The 26,543-nt window shown below is 43.1% G+C and overlaps 2 protein-coding genes across 2 annotated transcripts; one reads left to right on the top strand and one right to left on the bottom strand.

Moving 5' to 3' along the window:
* The first annotated feature begins 3,879 nt into the window (after nucleotides 1-3,879).
* On the top strand, nucleotides 3,880-14,691 carry ZFP3 (ZFP3 zinc finger protein). The gene is made up of 2 exons (XM_090291552.1): nucleotides 3,880-3,992; nucleotides 12,387-14,691. Exon 2 carries the CDS (start codon nucleotides 12,395-12,397, stop codon nucleotides 13,901-13,903), a length of 1,509 nt encoding a protein of 502 aa, XP_090147678.1. The 5' UTR covers nucleotides 3,880-3,992; nucleotides 12,387-12,394; the 3' UTR covers nucleotides 13,904-14,691.
* Nucleotides 14,692-23,496: 8,805 nt separating this feature from the next.
* ZNF594 (zinc finger protein 594) lies at nucleotides 23,497-25,856 on the bottom strand. Its single transcript, XM_090291780.1, is given in 3 exon segments — nucleotides 23,497-24,556; nucleotides 24,559-25,397; nucleotides 25,399-25,856. Coding segments are annotated over 3 exon segments (1,986 nt in total). The 5' UTR covers nucleotides 25,776-25,856; the 3' UTR covers nucleotides 23,497-23,786.
* Between the last annotated feature and the right edge of the window lie 687 nt (nucleotides 25,857-26,543).

A 26,543-nucleotide genomic window follows, 5' to 3' on the forward strand; every position in this document is an offset into this window, starting at 1 on the left:
GTCACATTGGGAATTTGTGTCCTTGTGATGGTGGGAGGCTCTGGGACTTGATTTTCCTCCTATGTTATTTTCTCTAAAAAGAGCCTCAGAAATATTCATGTTGATATTTGCCCTGGGAGGGCAAATAGTTTCTATTCAAATGCTACAGAGAACTTCTGGACTAATTAGTGACAGTAGTCTGAACTTGGGACTCAGTGGGCAGGGGCATGATTATGGCTCAGTGATGTCTTAGACCTGGTGGCAAGTGTGCTGATTATTTTGATTATGTTATGAAGACTCCAGAGCCCTGGTAAGGAGCCTCATATGCTGGGATACAGCTGTCTTCTGCTTTGTCTTCTGATCACTTGCTCCCTTATATATTCTGCTGTTATTTCCAGTGCAACCTCTTCTACCACTTCCAGATTCCTTCCTCAAAGCCCAACACCGCCTTGTACCAGGGCAACCTTCTCTTCTCTCTCTCTTCGCCTGGCCCCAAATCATGGCACAGTTATTAGGAAGCTGAGATTTCTGGGTATTCCATTTTATCCTATGTGAAAGGGGCCATAGTTTCACCTGAGAGATGTGGACCTTGAAGCCACCTTCTAGGTTTAGAGAACTTGTCCAAGAAGGATCTGCTATCCTGGCACAGTGAAAATATGACCTTGCTAGGTGAGGCTCAGAACTGGTCTCTCTGGGCTCCTTGGTATAATTGTTAACTCTAGAGAAGGTGGTTGACGTTTTGTTTTACCTACTTCTTTTACACCAGTGGAGGTGTGAGGGAAACACTGAAGACTTAATTGAACCTGGACTCAGCTTAAGCTGGTTAGGTGTGGAGGTGAGATATGAGTATTTCAGGTCAACTGGTTCTACTGAACATGGACCCCGCATGGCTACTGTTTCTCAGGGACATGCAACATAGTCCCATTTCTAAGGAACACTCTATGGGGTAAAGCTGTGTTCATAGGAAACGGTTAAGGCACATAGACAAGATGCATTTGTGTCACACTGAGTGAAACTTCAGGTGTGTAAGGTTGGCTAGTTGAATGACGGGAAGGAAGGCAGGATCAAGAAAGTAGGATCAAAGATAGTGATCTAAAAAGTGGATGTGAGAAGGTGGGAAGAGGAGAGGAGTTCACAGGAAGAGAAAGCTATCCAAGCCAGTGTCCTTGTGTTAAATCATACCCTGACCCAGAGTTATACCGTAGGCCCTCACTTAACACTGTCAACAGGTTCTGCAACTTGAAGCGAAATGACATGTAACAAAATCAGCTTAATCAATATTAACAAGAGTTAAGCTCCTATGGCATCTCAACGTTATAACAAAATGATGTTGAACAAAACGACATTATTAAAGAACCTGCTGTACACCCATGAGAGAAGGGGTTTTGAAAGACCTGAAGGTTTGCAAGGGGGGTGATTATGGTAATTTATTCCAGAATTCTAACAATGGCCTATACTTACATGCTGTCTGAGATGACATTGAGTGCTGTTACTCATAGTTTGTCAATAGCTTGGAATGTGGTCCATACACCACTGAAAATGTAATTACAATCAGCACCAGGCCCCAAACAGAGTGGTAAACTAATTAGAGAGATGACATGATTTAAAGTATTAGAAATGAGTGTAGCTAGTGCCGGTAGCCCTCCTTCCCACGTGTTCCACAGATAGAAGAGAAGGGACAAGGGTGAACATGAGCAGTATGTCTTTTATTTTTCATATACCTGTCCCTGTGTGAATTGAAGAGGGCAGACAAGGTTCCTACCTGCCATTTTTTTTTCAAGAGGAGCAAAACTGCTCATACTTATCTATAAAAATCAATTCAGTGGAAGTCTTGAGCCTGTCAGGAGACCGTGAAACGTGAGCCCCTACCTAGTCATACATACCCACATACACACTGGAAACGGGAATGGTATTTGTGGATCATAAGCCTTGGTCTTTCCTCAGTAGAGTCATATTGCTCCACATGGCCCCTAAATTGGCTAGTGTATAAAGCAGATGGGTGGGGGAGCCGCCTGGAGGATACAACTTACCCTTTTCCTGTCTAACACACAAGGGCTGATCACATGAAGCACTGTCAAATGTCTGGGCCAGTCATACCCAAACTTTGCCCTCATTAAACACAGATTTTTGAGGCTTAACCCCTAAGTTCCTAATTAAGAGACCACATTTTAAGAATCACTGACTTACGCTATTGGTTTTCAACCTGGTTGGCTGCATGTTAGAATCACTTGGAAAGCTGAAAACAAAACACAATCCCCTCTCAGAGACAAACAAACTTGCCCAGACTATATCTGAGGTCAATTTCAACAGAATTTATGTGGGTGGCACTAGACACCAATATTTTAAAGGTCCCCAAGGGATTCCAATGTGCAGTCTAGTTTGAGAATCACTGATCTAGGCTCTTGAGGCAGATGCCCATTTATGCAGGTACACTAGGTAAAAGTACCTAGTAGAACCAAATGTCCCCCACCCTTGGTTCTGAGGCAAGATACTTTTGAACTCTGGGCATCTTGGGATGAATGTAGCTGGCAATTAATTATGATGGAAATTGACTCCTCTTGGATGACAGCTTGAACAGAATGGAGAAGATTGAAATAGCAATCGTGGAAACTGGTAGGCAAGCTGACTAGGGAAACAAAATGATTTCTGGGGAATGGAAATCATGTTTATCCTGGGACTCATCTCCAAAATGCATAATTTTTCCCACTAGTTATTAACAGCCTGGACAAGGAAAATGGATATTTCAACTGATTTAGGGTTGATGAACTTCCTGGGCAGTTGCAGACAGTAGGGCAAGAGTTAAGGATATTGGTGTTAGAGTGGCTAAAGTGATGGACCTTAGAGTTTAGGGCCTTACCCCAATGATGAACTCAAGAGAGTTTTCTTTTCTGCTAGGTTGTATACTGGATATATATACACAATAGTCTTTTCTGAGAATAGTCACTCTCTTCCCCTTTATGGTGAGGCAAACACAGAAGCCTGCCCCCATAACTGGGGTAGAAGGCGACCCAGACTTGGCTAATCCTACTAACCCTTTCCCCGGAATACAATGATTGGTCCAGGGGTTAGCACCAGACCCAAACAAGGCCAATCACAGTCCTTCTCTGTAACTGGTATTTGGGAAGGGTAGTGTAGTTTGAGGCAATATTAGGTAGGATGGAAGACTTCTTCAACTAGTTACCTTTGAACTGAGATCTGAATAACAAGAATCTTGTGCAAAGAAGAACAGGGGAAGTACAAATACAAAGGGTCCGAGGCGAGTTGGGCCACACTTGTTCAAGACGTAAAAAGGCTAGCATAGAATGCTGTTCCCATTGTCTGAACCGCTCTCCCCCTCACTCTGAACCTGGGTAGTTCCCGTTCAACCTTCAAAATTTAGCCAAATATCACTCCCTCCCTCCAGTACGCTTTCCATGACCTCAGAGCAGGTCTCCCTTTCTCCTCAGCTTCCTGTGTTTACCAGACTCATGGAGCTCAGGGAAGGTAGTGGCGGGATAAAGGATGCAGGTTGGCGGTGCTAAAAACATCCCGTAATCTCTGCCCCGCGTAGAAGCGAAGCCCCCTCCCAATTTCTCAAGCCCCCTTCAATGCTCGGGGAGCGACACCAGCGCGCAGAGCGGCCTGTCAAAGGGCGGAAGTGCGTCCCGGGAGCCGTTCTAGGAAGCCCGGAGGACCCAGCTCGTTAGTGACTCTGGGGCTGAAGTGGGCCTCGGCCGACGCACAGGGCCACTCCGGGGAGCAGCTTTGGCAGGCAGTGATGAGATGGCGCTCAGGTTACGGCGCGAACCCACAGAAGGCAACGCTGGGAAAGGGGAGGAGGCGTAGGCGTGCGAACCACCTGTTTCTGCAGTGAAGTGCGACGCGCGCTGATTGGCTGGAGCGCCGCCTGGGTACCGGAAGTAGCTGATGCCCGTCGCCAGTGAAACCAAGACAACAGCTGCTGGTTCTGTGTGAGCCGGCTGAGCAGCTCCGGGAGCCCGGGCGGAGCGAGCGTGGGGCGGTAGCTGCCTGCGGTGAGACCTCATTCCGTTCCGGCGGGAGGGAGGAGGGCGCTAGGCTCCCGACTTCCCGGCCCGTAAGCCGAGTGGAAACCCAACGTTTAGGCCCGTTCCTGACCGGGGTTCGCTGTGTGACCTTGGACTTTATGGTCAGCTCGGGCCTTCATTTCCCATCGGCACACTGAGGGTGTGAGGCGTGGACCCTGCCAAGGTCCATCCCCACTGCGGTTGCGTGCCTGTCAGCCGCGGGCGCGGAAGGAGCAAGGGCACTCCCTTCCTCAGTCCTGAGGTGGGGGCCAGTGGGAGCTGTGGTTTTCTGACATACCATCCCCAAGTAAACAACGGGGACGAAATGGCGGGGCAATGTCAAAAACCTAGTGCTCCCTTGGCATATTGTGCCTTGTGCCGGCACACAGGATATTGATATTGGCTTATGAGGGTTAGTTTTGGAAAGGAGACAGGTAATAGAGCCTTCTTGATTGTGGGAACCAGGAGGAGAACAGCGGAAAGGAGGATGGTCGTCGTCGTCGTAGTGCTTTAAATTAAATATCATCCTGATTGGGAAAAGGAACTCATTTTTACAAATAGTTTTTATGATCAGCTATGCATCAGACATCGTTCTAGGCTCTTTAGATACAAAATGAATGAAATATCCAGTTAGTCCTTAAGGCTATCCCAAGTTTGTTATGTAGATAAGACATTTACACAGATTCATTTAACAAATATTCGCCAGGTACCTGACTTGTGCTAGGCACTGGGAATACCAAGATGAATAGAAGATCATTCTTGCTCATGTTATAAGGAAGAAAGCAAACATGAAAATAGGCTAATAATACAAGGAGGTAACTGCTACACAATGAAGGAGTTTTAGGGGCAGGGGTGGGGAAGAGAGCAGAAGGGACTCTATGCTTGAGCTAAGACCTGTAGATGTTAAGTGCACAAGGTGGGCAGGCAGTGGGAGTAACCTGTTTGCAAAGGCAAAGAAGCTTCCTAGAATAGAAAGTGTTTGCGCTGCAGGACCCTGAGCATGACTACAGCTTTGAATAGTCACTGGAGAGTGTGGAACAGGAGATGGACAGAGAGACAGGTCTGAGCAGGAGGGCATTGTGAGCCATGTGAAGTTTTTATTCTGTATTTCTTGGGACGCAACGAACAGGAAGTGACATGACATAGTACAAAGAAAGAGGGGAGTGAAATGCTGGTACAGGGGACCAAGAGAGAACCTCCTTTCTGCAGGTGCTAGTGAAGACTGGGCAGGAGGTGATTCTTATACTAGATATACCAGTATCTGGCCTTTCAGAAGTTGAGGGAAAGTATTTGTATCAGTTGAAATGCTTTTGTCTGCAAGTAAGACTACAAACTTAAGCTGGCTTAATGTGAGGTATACACTCTCCTAATTGGAAGACAACAAGTAAAGTGGTTTCAGGACACTTAATCTTTTCATCCTGGCTGTATCTCCCCTCACTTTTCTCAACTCTACCTTCCTTCATCCACCACTTGGGAGTGAAATGGCAGCAGCAGTTGCAGGCAACCATATATAGACATCTCTTCCTGCGCCTTCTCTCAGGATGGCAGGAAACTGTTCTCGAAATCTCCCAGCAAACTTTCTCAGACTGTCATTGAGCCAGATGAAGGCATATGTCCATTTCTGAAGCCATCCCTACTGTTTGAATAGTCACTTGCAAGGGGGATGGTATTAATCTGACTGGGTTAACTCAGCTGGGGTTCACTCCTGGAGCTCTGAGAGCAAGGCCACTGCATACTTTTCCCTCAAATGCCCCATAAAATAATTTGAAAAACTTTGCATCTCCTTCATTATTTGTAAGTTTCATCTTTTGTTTTTGTCATAATTTGAATGGTTGCAAAGGATATTATCTTTGGTGTATTAGACATTTTGACATTTCACAATTAAACCTCTTGCCAGTTTCCTGGATACCTGCCCCTGGTTCCTTGTGCTCACCACATTCTTCACCTTCTCTGTAACCTCCATCTATTAGCACCCTACTCCTCCTTCCCTCCCCCCACTTCATTTGCCTCCCTGTCTCAGTCATCTCAATGAGGTCCTGGCTAATATCCTCAAGTCCCTCACTCCCTCATTCTTCCACCATGCATATCCCCAGATTCCCAGCCTGCTCTGGGGCTGTCAGAAGTGTTGCTGGAGAAAGACAGGAAAGCATGCTGATGGGTTCCTCCTCATTCTGGTGCTCTCCAGCATACTTGTCTCCTAAGGAGGTTCTGAGGGTCTAACAAACTATTGTCTATAAATTGCTTAGCATACTACATAAGTGCTCATCATTACTCTTCACATTAAAATTTTAGTGCATCCTCACTTCTTCCTTATCTTCTTCCCCAACTCTGCACATACTGTGTTGAAGTTAGCATGTTTTTTCTGTTCCTTTATTCCTCCTACTCCCTGGCCTCTGAGGCTTTGCCCAGTGTGCTGTAGTGCAGTAGTCTTTGAACTAAAATACATGGAAGAGGTACACAAACCCTTTCTGTAATGTCTGTGGATGCATGGATTATTGAATGGGACTCAGTTTCTGGATCCTTGACTTCAGTATTTATCTTTGCTTATTGCTGATCTACTTGAAAATGGGCTTGTTGTGTATAGCTTTCTATTTTCCTCCTGTACAAAAGAAAGACATACCTCTCCCTCCTGCCCTTCTAATTCTACTATGGTGTATTATTACTCTGGGGTAGAAAAATCCCTGGAGTACCACACAAAGGGAGAGTTTGTTGAGGAAGTAAATGATTCCTGGACCTTTTATAATTTAAGTTACAATATATGCTTTCAGCAAAATTTTCAAAAGACCAAATCAGTCTGTAGGCTGATAGATTATTTAATTTTTTCTTTTTTTTACTGCAAATTACAATATGGTTTTTGACAGGTAAATTCAAAGGATTAAGTGATACTGCTGTCACAAGAGATTGTTGTAAACTCTGACTTAGGCGGTTTGGGCAAACTCAGGTCCAGTCACAGTATCTAGGGTCAATCTGATAAGCATAACAGGAATGTGATTTTTAACTCAGAAAAGGGGATCTAGTTAATTGTATTATGTCTTCTCTGTTTGTAGTCAGAAGTTTAGGGAAGGATAGGAGCAGTTAAAATGGAGGGTAGGAAAAAAGTCAGAGGAACAACTGGCTATATATCTACAATATAATATTGCTGCTTTACACATGTGTTTAGCTATTTGGTAGACCAGCCCCTGGGTAGGGATGGATGCACCAGACTGAGAGTGGGATAAATTCATTTGTTAATTAACACTGGCGAACAGTGGTTTCCAAACCTTGTGGGACATCAGAATCACTTGGGGCACTTGTTAAAAATACAGATCCCTTGACCACCCCTGTATAGTCTGATTCTGAGAGTTCTGTGGTGAAAAATTAGTGCTTTTTTAAACAGATTTCCCAGTTGATTCTTAAGCATCTAGCCTAGTTTCAGGCCAAGAATCATTATTTAAGAGCCATTCATTAAAAAAAATCTTGCTATGATTGCAAGAGTACTAAACAATTTTCAGTGTTTTATGTGGCTTCTCATGTAGATTTTCATCTATGCACTATAGTCCTTTAAAAGTTTTATTTCTCATTATTAATTAATAGGTGGGTGTCTGGTTTATGCATCAGTATTTTGTGAGTGAGGCTTTCTGAGCCTGCTCTAGGGTGTACTGAAAAAAACAAATCCAGGTCTGTGGAATTGAGGACCCTATTCTGAGCGGCAGAGGTCTCTGCTTGTCATCCCCTGGACTGAGGACTAAGAATGGTCAACTTCCTCCTCCAGTGGCACCTCCATCTTATTTCTCTCCAGAAACAGTTAATTTCAATTTAGAGAAGTGCAAAAGTGAGAAACAGAAAGATAGGAAATTATATATGGAAATGTAAATTTAGGCTCTGAGTCGTGGAGTGTTTCCATGTTAGTATGAGGTTTAATGTGTGGCCATGCCTCTGCAAAATCAACCAAATGGAGATTGGCTTTGATTTATATATGAGAACATACCTATATAAAGCACTATTTAATAAATGACACTAATATTGTGTCACTGGTAGACTGCAAAGCAAAAGAATGGTCAGACAGGGTCAAATTTAGTTAGGGAATACTTTTTGGACTTAAGTTTTGAACCAGATTTGAAGCTGGAGATGGACACATATATAACTTCCATATCTTTATTTTGTTTTACTGTGGACACATGATTTGTTTCATATTGTGTGGTACAGATTTAGGTTCTATGAATGATGATTTTGTAAGGAGCTAGATAGAAAATAAGTAACTGTAGGAGAGATTAGGGTGAAAAGGAAAGGCCAGAGAGGGGGCTGCAAGTGGATAGGGACTGACATATCAGCCTGTGGAACTTGTTCTTGCCTGAGTATTAGAGAGAAATCTATTTAAGACAGTACTTCCCAACTCAAGTGGTACCATGGATGATGAAGATAGCTAAATTCTCCGCAATGGATCCTTACGATTATATGGATACATATTATCTATATTTTTCAAAAATTTCAACAAAAGGGAGAAATCCAGCTTTTGGGTGATCACTCCTTACTCCATGGAAAAGTGAGAAAAGATGCCAAGGCAGGGAGAGTTGAAGATTCCAGGTCATTTTGAGGGGTAGCACAAAGAGGTTCGAAGGCTTCAGGATTTCAGTGGATCAAGTTCCTATCAGGTGTTGGAGGTGGGAGTTTGTGGGGGTCATTACTAGGACAGCACTGAGGAATGAATAGGAAGGTCCCAGTCATCCTGCAGATGATTGGGAGGCTGGGCAGAGAAAAAAGGGCAGTACTAAGGTCACCCCAAAATCACCACTATCCGCTTCCCTCACCACTTGATCCCAGTCTGTCCTGCCTCTCAGGGTGTTCATTTCTTCAGGAATCTCATCTTTCCCATCTTAACTCCTATCCTCAACTGGCACCATCACTCCTAATGTAAACATGTTCAAATCTTTCCCGTCATGGAAAATTCTTCTTTAACCCTCTTTGACCTTTAATGCTACTGCCCATCTTGGTCCTCTTCTTTCATCCAAATTTTTAAAAAGGAAGCAGCAGATCCACTAATCAGTCCACTGTCACTGGCTTCTGTTCTGTCATTCAACTGAATCTGTTCTCACAGATTATCTGTAATGATCTAACTGTCCCAGTAGATGTTTTCCAATTCTTATTCTACTGGATGTCTCAACTGCATGTGACACTTTTTTATTCACTGGCACTATTCTGGTTCTTCTAGTTCACTAACCATTTTTTCTTTTTTCGGCAGTCTTCTCTTCCTCCACCCACCCTTTTATCATTAGGATCCTAAAAGGAAACACATACTTGACTCAGGTTAGGATAATTTGAGAAGGATTTATTTGCAGAGAGGTTAATTATAAATGATATATGTGTAGGCAGGGTGTTGAGGCAACAGTGGAGTGGTTGTAAGAGACGAGAGGCAGGAGAAGTTGTTGGGGAACCCAGTTGTTGAGACACTTGGGTAGGATAGACTCCGTGAGAGTAGTAATGACCTTAAATTGAGGGAGACCATCTGCCCAAGGTGATCTCATAGGAACCAGGAGAGTAAATATCCTGACCTTAAGTATCCTCTCTACTTCCAGCTATCTGCTGGGCCTCCCCATTGATGGAACAATGGCACAACAGGCTAGAGGGCCTGTTGACATATGCTATATAGGTTAGCCGTCTGGGCAGAGAAGGGTGGAGACAAGTAGAAAGATCTGGAAGGGAAGAGGGAAGATAATTGGAGTACCCCTAAATGTTAGCTTTGGCTTTTTAGGTTTCTGTCCTCAGTCTATCTGACAGTTCTCATACTATACTCTCAAGTCTGTATTTCTAGTCCTGACTGCCCTAAACCTTAAACTAATATATTTTGACTGATTCCTTGATACCTTTATATGGATGTTTTGAAATTCATATAGACCAAAACAGAGCCCATCTATCATCTTCCTTTCCGAACCAGCTGTTCCTCCAGTATTCCCAGCCTCAGTGGTACCACTGTCCATCTAATTACTATTCCTCAAATACAGGGAGATTTGGCACCATCTTTGACTCATCCCTATTTCTCACACACCAAGTCTTACAGAATTTGTCTTCTTAAATATTTCTCCAGTATATGTCCTCTTCATTCATCACTGCTGTTGCCATGGTTAGATTTAATGACCCTTTACCTTGATGATTACATCAACCTTCTAACTGAGCTCCCTATGTCTAGGCATACTACTTTCTAGTTCAGCCTCTAAGTGGCCACTAGTGTGCATCTACCTGAAACTCTGGGCTGACAATGGACTGTACCACTCCTTTGCTTAAAAACCATTCCAGAACTCTACATTTTCTAAAGGATAAAGTCACATAGCTACCCATTTCCCTTTGAGAATTACCTTCCATAGTTAATACTTTTACGGATGGGAGGATTATATTCCTCAGATTTGCTATGGTACAAAAATGCATTCACCTAGGCTAAGAACCTCTTCAGTCAATAGATCCAGGTTGCTTACTACCTGAACAGAGGCCAGGCTCATTCTCCTATCATTTGGTCTTCTGTGACTGGGACAGCTAAATTCCTGGGGCCATTGTACCAGCTTGGAATAGGTTTTCCTTCATAAAAACAAACAAACAAACAACAACAACAAAACCTAATGGCTCAAGGAAGGCAAAGTTTATTTCTTTCTTAAATAAAAGAAGTCCAGAGACAGGCATTCCAGGGCTGCTATGGCAGCTCCATGGATTCATCAGGGACCCAGGTTCCTTCCACCTCTGGCCTTGTCATAGGGTATGCCAGTGTACTCATGGTTCAAGATGGCACTCCAACTGCCAGCACATGCCCCAGGCGCAGCATGGAAGAAGAGAGTGAAGAAATGCATCCCCTCAGTCTGAAAGAGACTTCCCCTATGTCCTGTGTTCTTTTATTTGCATATTACTGTCTTTTTGGCCAGAAGTTGGTTACATGGAAATACCTAGCTGCAAAGAAGTCTTGAGAATTTATTTCTTTAGCTAGGTTTATTGATACACTAAATAAATTCATTATTCTGTTGCTGATGAGGTGGGGAAGAATAGACTTGGGATAGGCAGTTAAAAATCTTTGCCACAGTCTTTTAGAAGTTTAAAAGAAGTATAGATCTATAAATGTACCAAGAAAATTCTATAAAGAGGTCAATTACAAAATCACTATTTAAAAATCAATAGCAGCTCTAGCTGGCCTGGCTCAGTGGATTGAATGCTAGCCTGTGAACCAAAGGGTCGCTGGTTCAATTCCCAGTCGGGGCACATGCCTGGGTTGTGGGCCAGGTCCCCAGTTCGGGGCATGCAGGAGGCAACCACACATTGATGTTCTCTCCCTCTCTTTCTCCCTCCCTTCCCTTTGCTCTAAAAATAAATAAATAAAAATTTAAAAAATCAATAGTATTGCTAAGTATATAAATAATAATCAGCTAGAAAATATACAAAACACATTCCAAAAGAAAATGCATAATGAGACATGATGGATACAAGAGATCAGGATGGTTGGAAATTTTGCAAAATTATACTAAAATTTATTTAGAAAAATACAAAAATAGGGACTATATGAAAAAGACTAATGAGAATGAACTTTCTCTAACATTAAACGTTTTGATGAAGCTATAGTAGATTGAACAGTTTGGTATTAGAGAGGGAATACACAGATTAACACAACTGAATGGAGTTTGGAAATTGACCCAGAAATTCACCCAAATATATATGGTTCTTTAGACTATGATCTAGATGACATTTCATATCAGTAGAGAAAAGAAAGTAGTTACTTATAAAATTTACTGTCTGGAGAAAATTAAGCTAGAACCTTACTTCATCTAAATATAAGAGAGCCAAGGATAGTTACTTTTGTACTAGTTATAGCTAACTCATGTTAACTTTTGAATGGGTACATATACAGTCCTCTGTTCTGTTGAGCTGCTGAGCACCAGAGGACTGGGCTCAGGATAGTTCCTCTTGCTACTCATTTTTTGATGACTTTTTCTATAAATCCAAAACTTGTTTGTATTAGTCAATTTTTTTTGTCCCTCCTCCCAGCCTTTTCCATGTACCGTGTATTAATATGGCCACCATTTTCCCTAAATGTTTTTCTTATCAAACCTCAGGCTCTGCCCCAACTCACTGTTAATATTATAGAACTTTAATCAGTATCTCCTTAGAATCCACTTCTTGTTTCTATCCTTAACTCTCTTCCTCTGATAATTTCTCTCTTTTCAGTCAGCATTTGCTGTTGGTTTAGCATGTCCATCACAATTCTAAATATCTCTCTTCTCTTCAACAGCATCCTGTCATTTCAGCAGATACCAAGACTGGTTTTTGAGAGCTGCCAGAGCCATGTCAGAGCTCTATATTCTTCAAGCATTAGCTTCATTTAGATATGATATGATACAGTCACCTTCACATACTTACTCTCTTTCATTTCAGATTGCGAGATGGGGACTGAGAACAAGGAGATAATTCCAAAGGAAGAAATTTCTGAAGAATCTGAGCCACATGGGGCAATAGAAAAACTTCCAAAGGTAGTTCACAAGAGTCATGAGTTTGGAGCCTCATGTGAAGAAGACATGTTGGGGGGGCATTCAGGAGAGTCCACAGAAGAGATTGTGGAGCAGGTGTCTCCTCAGGAGAGAAAATTTGCATCAGGGTTGATTATTTTTAAGAAATCACCCTCAAGTGAGAAAGACCAGGAGAATGAGAGTGAGAGAGAGTGCAATCCCAGCCCAAACCTGATTACACATCAGGGAGATATTACAGCAGAGGCCGTTATTAGTACATTTGCTACCACTGGCCAAAACATCATAGAGAATTTAGAACCTAACAAAACACAGAGAAGTTCTGTTGGAGAAAAACCGCATACATGTAAAGAATGTGGGAAAGCCTTTAATCAGAATTCACATCTTATCCAGCATATGAGAGTTCATAGTGGAGAGAAACCCTTTGAGTGCAAAGAATGTGGAAAAACATTTGGAACTAACTCAAGTCTTCGTAGGCACCTGAGAATTCATGCAGGAGAGAAACCCTTTGCCTGTAATGAATGTGGAAAGGCCTTCATTCAGAGTTCACATCTTATCCACCATCATAGAATTCATACTGGAGAGAGACCTTATAAATGTGAAGAATGTGGTAAAGCCTTCAGTCAGAATTCAGCCCTTATTCTACATCAGAGAATCCACACTGGAGAGAAACCATATGAATGTAATGAATGTGGGAAGACCTTTAGGGTTAGCTCACAGCTTATTCAGCATCAGAGAATTCATACTGAAGAAAGATATCATGAATGCAATGAGTGTGGCAAAGCCTTCAAGCATAGCTCAGGCCTTATCAGACACCAGAAAATTCATACTGGAGAAAAACCATATCTGTGTAATGAGTGTGGGAAAGGCTTTGGTCAGAGTTCTGAGCTTATCCGGCATCAAAGAATTCATACAGGGGACAAACCATATGAATGCAATGAATGTGGAAAAACTTTTGGCCAGAACTCAGAGATTATTAGACATATTAGAATTCATACTGGTGAGAAGCCCTATGTATGTAAGGAATGTGGGAAGGCCTTTAGGGGTAACTCAGAACTTCTTAGACATGAGAGAATCCACACTGGAGAGAAACCCTATGAATGCTTTGAATGTGGAAAGGCTTTTAGGCGGACCTCCCATCTGATCGTCCACCAGAGAATTCATACTGGAGAGAAACCTCATCAGTGTAATGAATGTGCAAGAACCTTTTGGGATAACTCTGAGCTTCTTCTCCATCAGAAGATTCACGTTGGTGAGAAACCGTATGAATGTAATGAATGTGAGAAAACATTCAGCCAGCACTCTCAGCTTATCATACATCAGAGAATTCACACTGGAGAGAAGCCCTATGGGTGCCAAGAATGTCAGAAGACCTTTAGTCGGAGCTCTCACCTCCTTCGACATCAAAGTGTGCATTGTATGGAGTGATTTACAAAATAGGAAAGCTTTCTCTGGAAAAGCTTGAGTCAGACTTAATCATGACCTTCATCCCAAGTTCTCAGATCAAATGAATGGACAGAACCTCCTCTGTCCTACTGATTTTTATTTAAACAATTGGTTAAATAGGATGAGGCACTTTTATGAATTATTCATTGAGAAGTTTCAGCGTACTGAGTTAAATCATAAAAGCTGTTTCAGGCCTTAATTCTCCTCTGTCCCTTTTCCTTCCCTTCCTCCTTCCTCCCCTAGTGGGTCACATACCCTTAGGGGTCTACGTTACCAGCCATCTAGCCTAAATTGTTACTCTTAAGGGAAAATGGAGTAATGTGATTCCATAACTTCCTAAGAATGAGAGTCGACTCATTGAATGTTATCCCCTGAAATCTTGGAAAGTCTTGGTCTAGAAGACAAACTTGTTCTGTTGTCCAAGATTTAGCATTGGATTAATACAGTAAGCTTTTATTAGCTTCAAAATCTATCAAACTTGCTATCAAGTTCCCATAGAAGATGGCAGCACTAATGAAGTGGAAATCTGGGTCATTTCATATCTCCTGCTAGAAGAGTGTGCCATGATGGAGGAAACTGACAGGCAATTTATAGGATCCTAAGTAAAGTCCCTTACAATCTAGAGAGGCTGATGAGCAAGGGCAGGGAATGATAGACATGTGAGGCCAGACTACTCAGCATGGGCAAAAACAACTGTTTAGCAGCTGTTTCACACTTTGGGCTGCTCAGATTCCTCTCAAGAATTCTACTGCATTCACGTTTGGCTCCAGTTCCTGCTGCTGCTGCTGGATCCTGTGTCAGAAAGTAGCAGACAGGACTCTGCAGCTTCACCATCACCAGGCATCTGGCCACAGTGATGAGCCAGGTTACCTGACTGACTAGGGCCTCCTTGCCAAAGCACTTAATGCTCTCATGACCTGGATCCCACTGGACTGATAGGCCAGGATGCAATGGCCTCTTCTCAGTTTGCTCTTGGCCTTGGAATTCTCTTTATTTCTACATGAGTTTTCTGTGTTCTATGTGTTTTTTTCTTTGAGGAAACATCCGCAGTTTTTCATGTGTCCATGTTTCTGAGACAGTGGGTGGGAGTGGGAATTGCACTGATGTGGAGCCAGCAGGCTTTGGGTCTGGTTTTAGAGCTAGACCTTGAATTAAGGCACTTCACCTGCTGGTCCCTAATTTTTTCATCTGTAAAATTAGGGGAGTTGAACTAAATCATCTCTGAAATTTCAACCAACCCATAGTTCTTTGATTCTTTTAAAAATCTAGCTATATAGCTTCAGTGTTCTATTTAATCTCTTCTTTATTACACTAATACTAATCACTAGTATTTATTGAGTGTTTACTGTGTGCCAGGCACAGTACCAGACAGTTTACATTTTTATTTTTACAGCATCTCTTATGATCTAGGTACTGTTTTTAAAAACAGCTTTATTGAGTATATTTTATATACTATAGTTACCTGTTTTAAGGGATGAGTTGAATGCTTTCTAGTTGATTTACAGTTGCACAACCATCAGTGATGTGGGTGCTTCTACCCCAATTTAAAAGATGAGGAGGGGCAGAAGGGATGTTAAGTAACTTACCCATGATCACACAGCTGGTAAGTGCTAGAGCCCAAATTCCAACCACGATGTGCTGTGGCTAGGTGGATTCATTACTGCCTTATTTGAAATCATTTGCACATTTTATATTACTAATTGCTACATGGATTTGAATATAATGGATTAACATCATGTGCTTGGGGGAAAAATTGGTCACAGCCAAAACCCACCAAGTTATGATCTCTCAGGTTCACACCCTTGGCATGAGAAAAGGACTGTACAAATAAACAGTTGATTACACAGTTTCCACATCCTTTCAGGTACTTCTGCCTCTAGCAGCCAAACTTAGCAGAAGTTCTTTGACTTACCTCTTTCTGTAAAGTAATTACGGGTGCACTGTAATCTCAAGTTCAAATTGAACTATACACAGACCATATCCTCACATAAAACCTGGATGTCACCTATTCCTTTAACTTCTGATTTCTGTGTGCGCAGATTTTATTTCCACATTTACCCCTTACTAGTCTTTGATATGGATCCCAGCACCTCTTTAAGCTCATCCCAAAGAATCCCCTCACACAAACACATCCATGAGTAATAATGGACTTCCCTGAAGATGCTGTTGTGTAAGAGGTGGAGAAGTGGGTTCATATCCTGTCATTTTGTTCTCAGAAGTCCCTTGGCCAAACTGCCACTGAAGTTCTTTCTCTTTGTCCTCCCTCTCAGGGCTCACTCACCCTCAGCTCCTTTTTTCTTGCCAGATATCCAATTCTTGCCCCTGCTGAGCCCAGCTTAATTACCTTCTCCCACTGCTTGGCAAAAGAAAAGGTCCTTGGGATATTCATTAGAAGGTAACTTGTGTTGTACTTGAGCATATTCATAAGGGGGCTAGGTCTCGCATTTTATTTCAAGAAGAATCTTCCAATGAATTGTGGTGAATGAAATTATTTTCATTGCATTCTCTGCTCTTGTCCACCACACCCAGTTACCTCAGGAAGATTTTTTTATTTGCCTCCTCCTCTCTCAATTTACTTGGGAGTCAAAATTGACCATAATTTTGACTGGTAATCATAATTTTGTGCAAGTAGAATTCTATCAAGGAAGAGAAGAAACATGAATTTTCTTAGTTTTAGACCCATTAAGAAAACCAAGTCTCACAATCTCAAAGACCTTCCTCAATACCCAGAAGAACCCCTCAGAATTTTTGCAGCTGTGTCCAAGTATATTTTCATCCTCCCATTAAAAGTTTTACTGGTGTACTAACTGCATAAGTAAAGTACTTTACAATTTTACTCATTTGATACCTTTTAAATATTTATTATTCCAAAGTACATTGTTTCATTATGGTCTTCATATGATTTTGTATACTATCCTGTTAAGTCCCATCCTGTAAATTTCACCCTTACCTTAGTAACCCCACCTGTTATGCTCTGTTAGCGGCCGGTTTTGCATAAGCTGCTCACTGTCCCTGATCTGCTCTGCTGATGAGATCCTTCATCTTTCATACAGGACAAGTGTTACCTATTTCTGTGTGTGTGTGTAGTTTTTCATGATTAACAACTTAATGTAAGATACTCTGATCATTTGGATGGGCCAGTTTTAAAAATATCACCTTATTACTGAGATTTCTGGGCTGGTGTTTATTGTTACTGGCTAAGATACTTAAAAAATTTTTTTTCTAAGTGACTCCTGGTCTAAGGCAGGCCCCCGAGGTTGGGGGGTCAGGGATCTTTGAATCTCAAGCAAGCTCTGCCTAGAAAAATGCGCATGGGGTTTCAGGGAACTCATGGACCAGCTGAAACCAGTCCGTGGACCCGGTAGTCTTTCACAAGTTCCTAAAAGCACACTTTAACTTTTAAAAAAAAAATTACCAAGAAACCCGCAATAACCTTTCCCTCACAGCACCCCCTCGGCTTTTGTGATAAAGCTGTATGTGAAAAGGATCTGCCTGCGTGAACCGCTGGGACGGACGGGAGCTGGGGCTTCAGTAAGATCCAGTGCAGAGGGGCGGGCACAATTCTGGTAATAACCCGAGGAAGGGAGGCTCAGTAACGCGGGTGGGTGCACCGTCATCAGCCACCTGCGGAGCACCTGCGACACAGGACTTGCTCTGGACGCCCGGCTAAGCGCTAAGAGGCTGGCGGGGACTTGAGCAATCTAGCAGCGGTCGGCGCTGCGGAGCCGGAGGGCCGTCCGCGCCCGCCTCTCCCCGAGCTCTCAGAGCCGGGAAGATTGCGCAGAAAGGAAGGAGGGAAGCAGCCTGAGGGCTTGGGGAGCGACCGCCAACGGGTCAGGCGGAGCCCCCTCCACGAGCCCCAGGACCGGGGTTCGCTCCCTTCCCACCCCCTGGCCGTCCCTCCCATGTCCACTCCCAGCCTGGGGCTTTGCACGGGGACTCGGCTGCAGCTCCACTTTTCCAGCAGTACTCCGGCGAGAACACTGGTTCATTATTATTTTTTTAAAACCTGATTGTAACACGCTTCGCAGGCAGTATTTTCACCTGGTGGACTCAATTTTGCCGGTACAGTACCCGCCAAACCTCCAAGGAGTCACCAAATGCTCTCGGCCTCCACTCAGCCTCCAGCACGAAGAGGTAGGAGCCCCACCGGAGAGAGGGACCGACCCCTGTCTTTGTGGTTGCTCTGCGAAGCCGGGACCCCCCATTTTTGTGCGCGACCTCTGCTGGCTCCGGGACGGGACTTGAGGGCCTGCTGGCGGCCTGCAGCGCGCCAATTAGTTGAGACCCCGCAATGAGGTCAGGATGTTAAGGCCCGGGGACCCCGGGTGGGCCGGCTGGCTGGCTGCCCCGGGTGAGCGCGAGCTGTGGCGCGCCAGCTGAATCCTGCCTCCTTGTTCTGGGGGTGGCCCAGGTGCTGGGCCTTTGTCTCAGCCCCAAGTGATTTGGAGTTTGTGAAGACGTTTCACACCCCAGGGTGGGATTCAGTAGCCAGTCCGCAGATACTTAGGGGATCCTTGCCCGGCCTAGGTTCTTTTCGATTCTCAACTAGGCCTACTAAGATACTCTTTAAATAACTAATTAAAAAAACTTTAATTTAGCTGCAGTTTGAAAGGATAAATGAGGTGCGGAAGACAGGGTTGTCTTTGGAAAGAAGGAAGAAGGCGCTGTCTCTGAGGCTGCTGGAGGGACTAAGAAGGTAGATGTGAAGGTGATGAGGGCTGGGGCCAGCAGAGGTGGTCACTTGAGGCCTTGTCCTAAGAAGAAGGGTTTTTATGCGTTGGAGTGGCAGAGGTCTGGGACAGCTCCTGGGTAGATCACCCAGTACATCAATCAAGAACAGAGCAGAATGCTTCTGTGCCCTTGATCTACTGGTTATGTCTGGCATTCTCTAAACGGGGCTGTGGGTGGGGACGGTCAGAGACGTTAGTTACAGTAGGACCATAATCCACATTCTACTCCACTGACTTCCAAGTGAGGAGGTTGGGGGATTCCAGGAGTGAATGTGGGAAGAGCTGGGAGATCTTCCGCCCTCCAGTGGAAAAGTCTTCAGGTGGAGTTTAGAGACAGTGCAGAGTGTTCACACTAGTGAGCAACCCTGTTATTGCAATGAATTCCACCTTAAGATGGAATTTCCACCTTGGAATTCATAGAAACCTCACACTGGAGAGGCCCTTTCAATATCAATGTGGACAACTTGAGCATCAGAACACCTACAGTGTGCATTGATCTGGGATTTACTTACGGTAGGACCTTTCATTCTGACCTGAAACTTTTCTGATTTTTCCTCTTCTTTCCTGGGGTCACTAGACTGGAAATGCCTTTGTGTCAGTTCATTTTGTCCTGCTCCTTGAGGACAGGGCTGACCCTGAGAGAGTAGACCACATTCATCCCAGGCAAAATTTAATAAATGGATGAATTCAACAAATACGAGGTTGTAAATGATGATTTGGATATGACAAATTTAATTCACTGACGATGTAGCGTCATGATGTCTTTGCTGTCCTGTATTTTGCTATGCAAATCCTTTATCCCCCCAAATGATGGTGATGGCATTAAAGCCCTATATCACCCATCATATTTAAATAGTATCCCTATGTGACATTGTCGCAGGTAAAATGTTAAAAGGGTGAACCAAAACTTTGATTGAGCTGAGGGAATTGATCCACTATTCCATTCACTCAAATATAAGATCCACAGCTTGCTCCCTCCCTCCCTCCTTTCCTTCCTTTTCACTGCTCCAGGCAATGAAAGGGAAAATTCATTGAGGGCCATGGGGTTCCAACAGGAGGTCGGCTGGCCTGCTGAGGAGGCAGTGCAGGGGCCTTATTTGACCTTCTTCTTGGGGAGCAGGTGGTTGGTGTAACTCTCGAGGTAGATGTCCCTGCCACTCAGCACTTCCCCTGGAGCTGTAGCCATTGTCCAGTCCTGGCGGGAGGCAGGCTGCAGTCAAAGCTTGCAGCCAGGCCCTCCCACCTCCACAGCCTCCCTGGTTAACATGTGGAATCACCACCCAGTGGAGTCCTCTCCTCCCCAGACCAGCCCAGAGGGGCCACACTCCTGCCCATGTAAGCCATCGTCTGTCCTGGTGTCTGAGGCTTGGCTCCTTTTACCTGGAGTCACTGAACCTGCAAAGGCTGAAAAGACCCAGTCCCTTTCCAGTGGAGCACAGTCTAGTGGAGCGGGAAGAACTGTATGTCATAATGACTGCTCAGATGGCCATGGCCTATGGGAGCACAGTGGAAGCATTTAACCCTGACTAGGTGTACATCAGGGAAGATGACCAGAGTAAACGAGGCCAATGTGAAGGGATTGGGAGACAATACAGCAGTGCCTAAGGAAATGAATGGGCTTTGGAGTCAGGTAGGTCTGGATTTGAACTCATTTCATTAACTAGTTTTGGCTCCCTGGACAAATTATTTTGCCTTCCTGACCTTAGCTTCCTGTTTAGAAAACAGCAGTTTTCACCAATTAAGATGGAGGCAAAGAATGCAAGAGAAAAATGGGTGTTAAGTTCTTACCACAGTTCCCAACACATAGGAAATATTAAAAAATAAATAAATAAAATAAGAAAGAACAGAGCTACGTAAGGAGGGAGGGAGCATTCCTGGCAGCAGGAACAGCTTGTGGAAAGGCCATAGGGTAAAAGATCCTTGGGGAACTGCAGATAGTTCAGAGGTGAATGCTGGATTTAGAAAGGTAAGCACTTTGCAGAAAGCCCTCCCCAACTAGGTCAAACTCCCCACTGCAGTATCAAGCCTTTCCTTTGGGGCACCTACCATGGTTGTAATTTTACTTATGATTCTAATTAATCTCGCCTCTGCTCCACCAGGGCAGAGAGTGTTGTCTGTTTCTGCTCACCCCTCTTTGTACCTGCACCCCATACCTGACACATATTAGAAGCTCAATAAATATTTACTAAGTGTGTGGGTGAATGGGGCCTGATCAGAACATGTGTGTCTCTTTAAGGACGGCTTCAGGTTCAGGTAAGTGGGAAAGCACTACAGAAGTTCAGAGATGGGCAGCTCTGTCAGATTTGTTCTAAAGAAAGGATATCCAGGCTGCTCTGTAGAGAAGGGGAAGCAAGCAGGAGGCATATTAGGAAGCTGTGGTAATAACCCAAGCAAGAGATGATGATGGTGGCCTCACTCTAAGAGCATCAAAAATTGAGAAAAATGGACCAAATTGGAAGATTATTGGGTAACATTCCCTTCCTCTACTAATATGCTCTTTCGCCAAGGTGGTAGTAACAGTCTTGTTTCCTATAAAGTATTTATATGGAGAAATATCTATTAATCCACATTCCAATTACACCTCAAAAAGACTTGGTTTCTCAGCTTTGGTCCTCCTGGAGTTTAGGTCTTCAGCAATTTAAGGTCTCATGAAGGCAAACTTTTATCCTTTAGGCTCTTTTTTAAAGTTCCAGTGCAGGCTGCTCCCTAACAGGTAGATCTTATTCTGTGGAATTCAGGCTTACTAATTGGGCACTACTACCTTCAATTCCATTAAAGCTTTGGATGGATCTTCATTTCATAAATCGTCTACTTAACTGAAGATTAACTCTGTTGTCCTCCCCAGCCTCCACTCTTGTTCTCTAGCCCTATCAAACTAGGCCCTTGGCTCGTATTAAGCACTCAAATAGTATTTCTTGCATTTCTTTTATTTCAACATTCACAGTTGGAAGCAGTTCCATACTGTAACCAAAATTTCCCCCTGCTTTCTTTTATCCTCGTAAACATCACTCTCACTGTACAGCAGTGTAAATACAGGTAAAGGACATGGAGATGGGTTTATTAGAGTACATGCCTAATTCCTTTCTTTTACAAAAGAAGAATGCTAAAATGTCCCAGTTAGCTAAAGGTTTTGATTAGAATCTGGGATAACTCAGAAGTTGTTAAGTAGCTTTAATTTTTAGTCCAGGTCTATCGCTGATAATGGCTATTTTGAATTCCATTTGCTTCCTCAATATATTTAAAGATATTCTGATATAAAAAGAATATTAGTTTATGTGAGGTTATTAAAGAGCTTTAACATTTGAGGCAGTGATGGAGGTAGGCAGGCTCTGTATCACCATCCATGAGCAGCCAGTTTTCAGGGATGGTGTGGATGGGCTTCTCCACTTCAAGACATCCCACTCCTGTCCAGGATGTCCCTCTGGGGATGCCACAGTGCCCCAGTGCTTTGAACTTCAACAAGTTATATTCTTTATACCAGTCACAAGACAGCACTGTATCTTATACATCTTATATTTTGCTAGTAAATATCAGTACTTCATCTTGTTTTAAAATGATTAGAACTCCAGATGGCCTTCTGTGTGTTAACAGTAAATTTCAGTTTTCTCATTTAAATCTCACAATTACTCCATGAGGTAGATTATTTTATCACCATTTTATTAATAACAAAAATAAAGATCAGAGGGGTTACATAATTTGCTCCAGTTCTGAAACCAATATGTCATACTGCAATTGAGACGCATGTCTGTGCTTCCTCCACTACAGCAGATTGACTCTTAAAACAGTGAATCAAATTAAAGGCTTCTGCCAGGTCCCCAGGGATGTACTGCAACTGTCCACATTGCACTGAAATGCTCCCGTAAATGGCTCCAGGTGACTGGTGTTCTAAATATCCATGGGCAGGGTTTCTCAAGCATGGCACTATTGACACTTAGGGCCAGAAAATTCTTTGTTACGGAGGGGTGTAAGGCTGTGTATTTTAAGATATTAGCAATATCCCCAGACTTTAGATGTCCATATTTTCTTCCAGCTGTGACAACCAAAGTGTCCCCTGGAGATAAAATCATCCCAGTTGAGAACTGCTGATCCCTTCCATGCACCTCACAAACGGAGGAAAGATATGAGGTTGAAATTCTCCTTGCCTTACATTACCCTTCTTGGTAGCTTTCTTATTTGATGATTCATTGAAATTCAGATACAACCTGCCAGTAGTTTAGAGTACAAGAAGTATCTGAGGAACAAGTTTGATTGCACAGATAGGCCGGGCCTAATTACCAAGTTAGATGGCAACTTAAATGATGTCCTCTCTTCAGAGTTCTATTTAGACTCCCCAATTTTCATATGAGCTGTGCCCAATTACAAAGTTCTGGTTCAAGACAAAACTACTCTCCCTATAATCTCCTGACCTTTCGCAGTGGATGCTTCTAATTCCCAGCAACCCATGTCACCTAAATGCTCGGTCCCGGCACTCAGTCTTATCCCATTCCCAAAACCTACTGTTCTTCTGTCCCTTGCTCTTCCACTTCCTGATACTACGAGTAGTCATTACTGTTTCTCTGGAGAAACTCCTCATCTGGTTCTTATATCCTCCTGGCCTTCTTATCTCGTTGTCAAGTGATTGCCATTTTTTATTTTTTGTTTCCTTTCAATTAGTGGTTCATTCTAATTAGTATTTTCACATATGCATGTGTATTTTTTATAAGGATGGAAAAAAAGAGAATGTGTGTAAAACATATACCTAAGGGGAAGAATTCATCCCAGAGAAAGATATAATCACTAAAGTATTTAAAGAAGATTTATACTGGTCACTGGAATAGGTAGTCAAGATTGAAGTGGCTCTTTTCATGAAGAATTTATTTTTGGGGTTGTTGCCAGTGATTTCTAGTGATATAGTAATAATAGAAGTTGCGTAAAACATTCTCAAGTAATTATATCCTGGGGACCATACTCCGATGTAGTTCTGAGGCAGAAAAAGGCTATTTATGTCCAAGAACTTAACGCATTTTCCATCCAGTAGGACTCTTGTAATGTTTTCCTTTCTTCAAATGTTTTCAATAATAAAAATCCTCTATAGTGCAATAAGAGGTCGTCTCTGCCAGGCTTTTCCTAGATTCATTAAGTTCTGCAACCTATTAGAATAAATCCTGTATGAAGACCCTCTCACATTACCCAAGTTCCTTTCCAGGATGAAGTTTCTGATGTTTAAAAAAGGCAGTGTGCCCACTGAAGGCCTTCCCGCAGCTGCTATAGACAGAGGGTTTTTCTCCAGTGTGAATTCTCTGGTGACTAATAAGGTATGGGTTCTGACTGAAGGCTTTCCCACATTCAAAGCATTCATAGGGTTTCTCTCCAGGGTGAACACAATGGTGTTTAATAAGATCTGAGCTACCCCTAAAAGATTTCCCACATGTAGTGCATACATAAGATTTTTCTCCACTGTGAATCCTATGATGTCTCATAAGGTCTGAACTCTCACTAAAGGTTTTCCCACATTCTTTACATTCATATGGTTTCTTTCCTGTGTGAGTGACCTGATGTGTGATGAGGTCTGAGCTGCCCTGGAAAGTTCTACCACACTGATTACCTGGACAAGCTTTCTCTTCATGGCAAATTCTCTGCTTTTCTCTAAACAACTCATACGTGCTGAGTGCTTCCTCACCATCTTCAAGTTTCTCTCCAGTATGAAGTCTCTGATGTTTGAGAAAAGCTGTGCGCCAGATGAAGGGTTTTCCACAGTCCTTACATTCATAGGGTTTCTCCCTACTGTGGGTTCTCTGATGTTGAATGAAGAGTGAATGCTGCCAGAAGGCTTTCCCACATTCTTTGCACTGATAGGGTTTCTCTCCAGTATGAATTTTCTGGTGTGTAACAAGGTGAAACCTCTGGCTAAAGGCTTTCCCAATTCACTACACTCATACGGCTTCTCTCCAGTATGAATTATCCAATGCCGAATTAGATCTGAACTTCCCCGGAAAGTTTTTCCACACTCAGTACATTTGTAAGGTTTTTCTTCCGTGTGAATTCTCTGTTGTTTGATAAGATCCAAGTCAGAAGTGCAGGCTCTTCCACATTCAAGTTCCTTTCCAGTATGCAGTCTCTGATGTCTAAGAAAAGCTGTGTGCCCCCTGAAGGATTTCCCATATTCACAACATTCATGGGGTTTCTCTTCCCTGTGGAGTCTCTGGTGTTCAGTAAGGCGGGAACGCTGCCGAAAGGCCTTTTCACATTCATTACACTTGAAGGGTTTCTCTCCCATATGAATTCGCTGGTGTGTGACAAGGTGTGAACTTTGGCTGAAGGCTTGTCCACACTCCTAACATTCATAGGGCTTCTCTCCCGTGTGAATTCTGTGATGTATTATAAGATCTGAGCTTTGACTGAAGGCCTTTCCACATTCACTATATATATATGGCTTCCCTCCGCTATGAATTCTTTGGTGTAGGACAAGGTTTGAGCTTCCCTTGAAGGCCTTCCCATACTCTTTACATTCATAGGGATTCTTGCCGCTGTGAATTCTCTTAAGTCTCACCAGATTAGAGCTCTGATTGAAGTCTTTCCCACATTCGTGACATATATAAGGTTTCTTTCCTGTATGAATTCTCTGATGTATAATAAGATTTGAACTTTGATTAAAGTCTTCCCCACATTCATTACATACATATGGTTTCTTTCCTGTATGAATTCTCTGATGTATAATCAGGCTTGAGCCCCAATTAAAAGTTTTTCCACACTCTTTACACTCAGGTTTTCTTGATATTATTAATTTTTTGATGTTCAGTTACTGCTGACTTTTGTTTGAAACTCTGGCCACAGACCTCATATCTGTGGGATCTTTTTCTGGCAGAAAATATTTTTCTTCCTTTATTGTATCTGTGGCCCGTCTCTCCTTCAGTGGCTTTATTGGGGGTGAGATCTACTTCCCTGATAGCTCTCTCTTGGGAAGGGGGCTGTCTCACTGCACCCTCTAAGGGACTTACCTGATGCCTCCATAACCTGTCCTCAGGATCACTGGTTTCAACCAACCCACGTTCCTGGGAGATCTGGCTTTGGAGTCTTCTTGATACAGCCCTTGCTGAATCATTTTCTTCAGAAATTTTCACCTTTGCTTTCCAGTCCTTCATCTTATTCCTGGTCTCAGAATCTGAAATGATAAGTAGGCTATTCTATAATTCCTAAAATACAAAAATCACCTCTCCCTATGCTGGGAACTTCAAGAAGGAGGAACAAAGAAACTAGAGGAGGACTCTTCCCCCCAGGGCTGAGATTCAGACCTTTTTAGATGAGAGACTGTGGCTACCACAGGAACACACAACCTACTGGTAGAGGAAAAACTTGTCAGGTGCAGGCTGGGGCTGGTGTGTGGGAGTGGTCTGTGGGGTGGTGGGGAAATGCACTGGGGGAGGCAGACAGCCTGGAGCTGGCCCCCGGAAGTGGCCTTTTTGATGGGGTGGAAACTTGCTGGATCCTGTGTGTAATAAAAAAGCACACCAGCACCAGGAAGAGTTCCTTTCTTTTTCACTGGCCTTGCATTGTCCCTCCAGCGTCCTCTGTTGACAAAAGTCTAAATCTTGTGCCAGATGGCAAAGGAAAAATGGTTGAGATTCAGTAACACAAGCAAAACAAAGCAAAGAAGGGTAGATTTGGAATTGAGAGACAATAAATTAATAACTGGCACACTACCCTTTCCTCCCAATATACCATGACAGTTAAACAAATCTGAAACTACGCCTCAGAATAACAATGTTTGGCTGTCATTTTAATAGAAATCAATTCTCCCTTTCTCAGACCTGGCATTTTTCTTTCTGGTATTCTCATGGGATTGCCTCCTTTTGTATGGCAATTTTGTATCCTCCTGTGACTAGAAGCAGATGAGCTTACTAGTTTTGAGT

This window comes from Furipterus horrens, unplaced genomic scaffold (assembly GCF_987537825.1).
Source record: "Furipterus horrens unplaced genomic scaffold, mFurHor1.1.pri manual_scaffold_11, whole genome shotgun sequence".
Lineage (NCBI taxonomy): Eukaryota > Metazoa > Chordata > Mammalia > Chiroptera > Furipteridae > Furipterus > Furipterus horrens.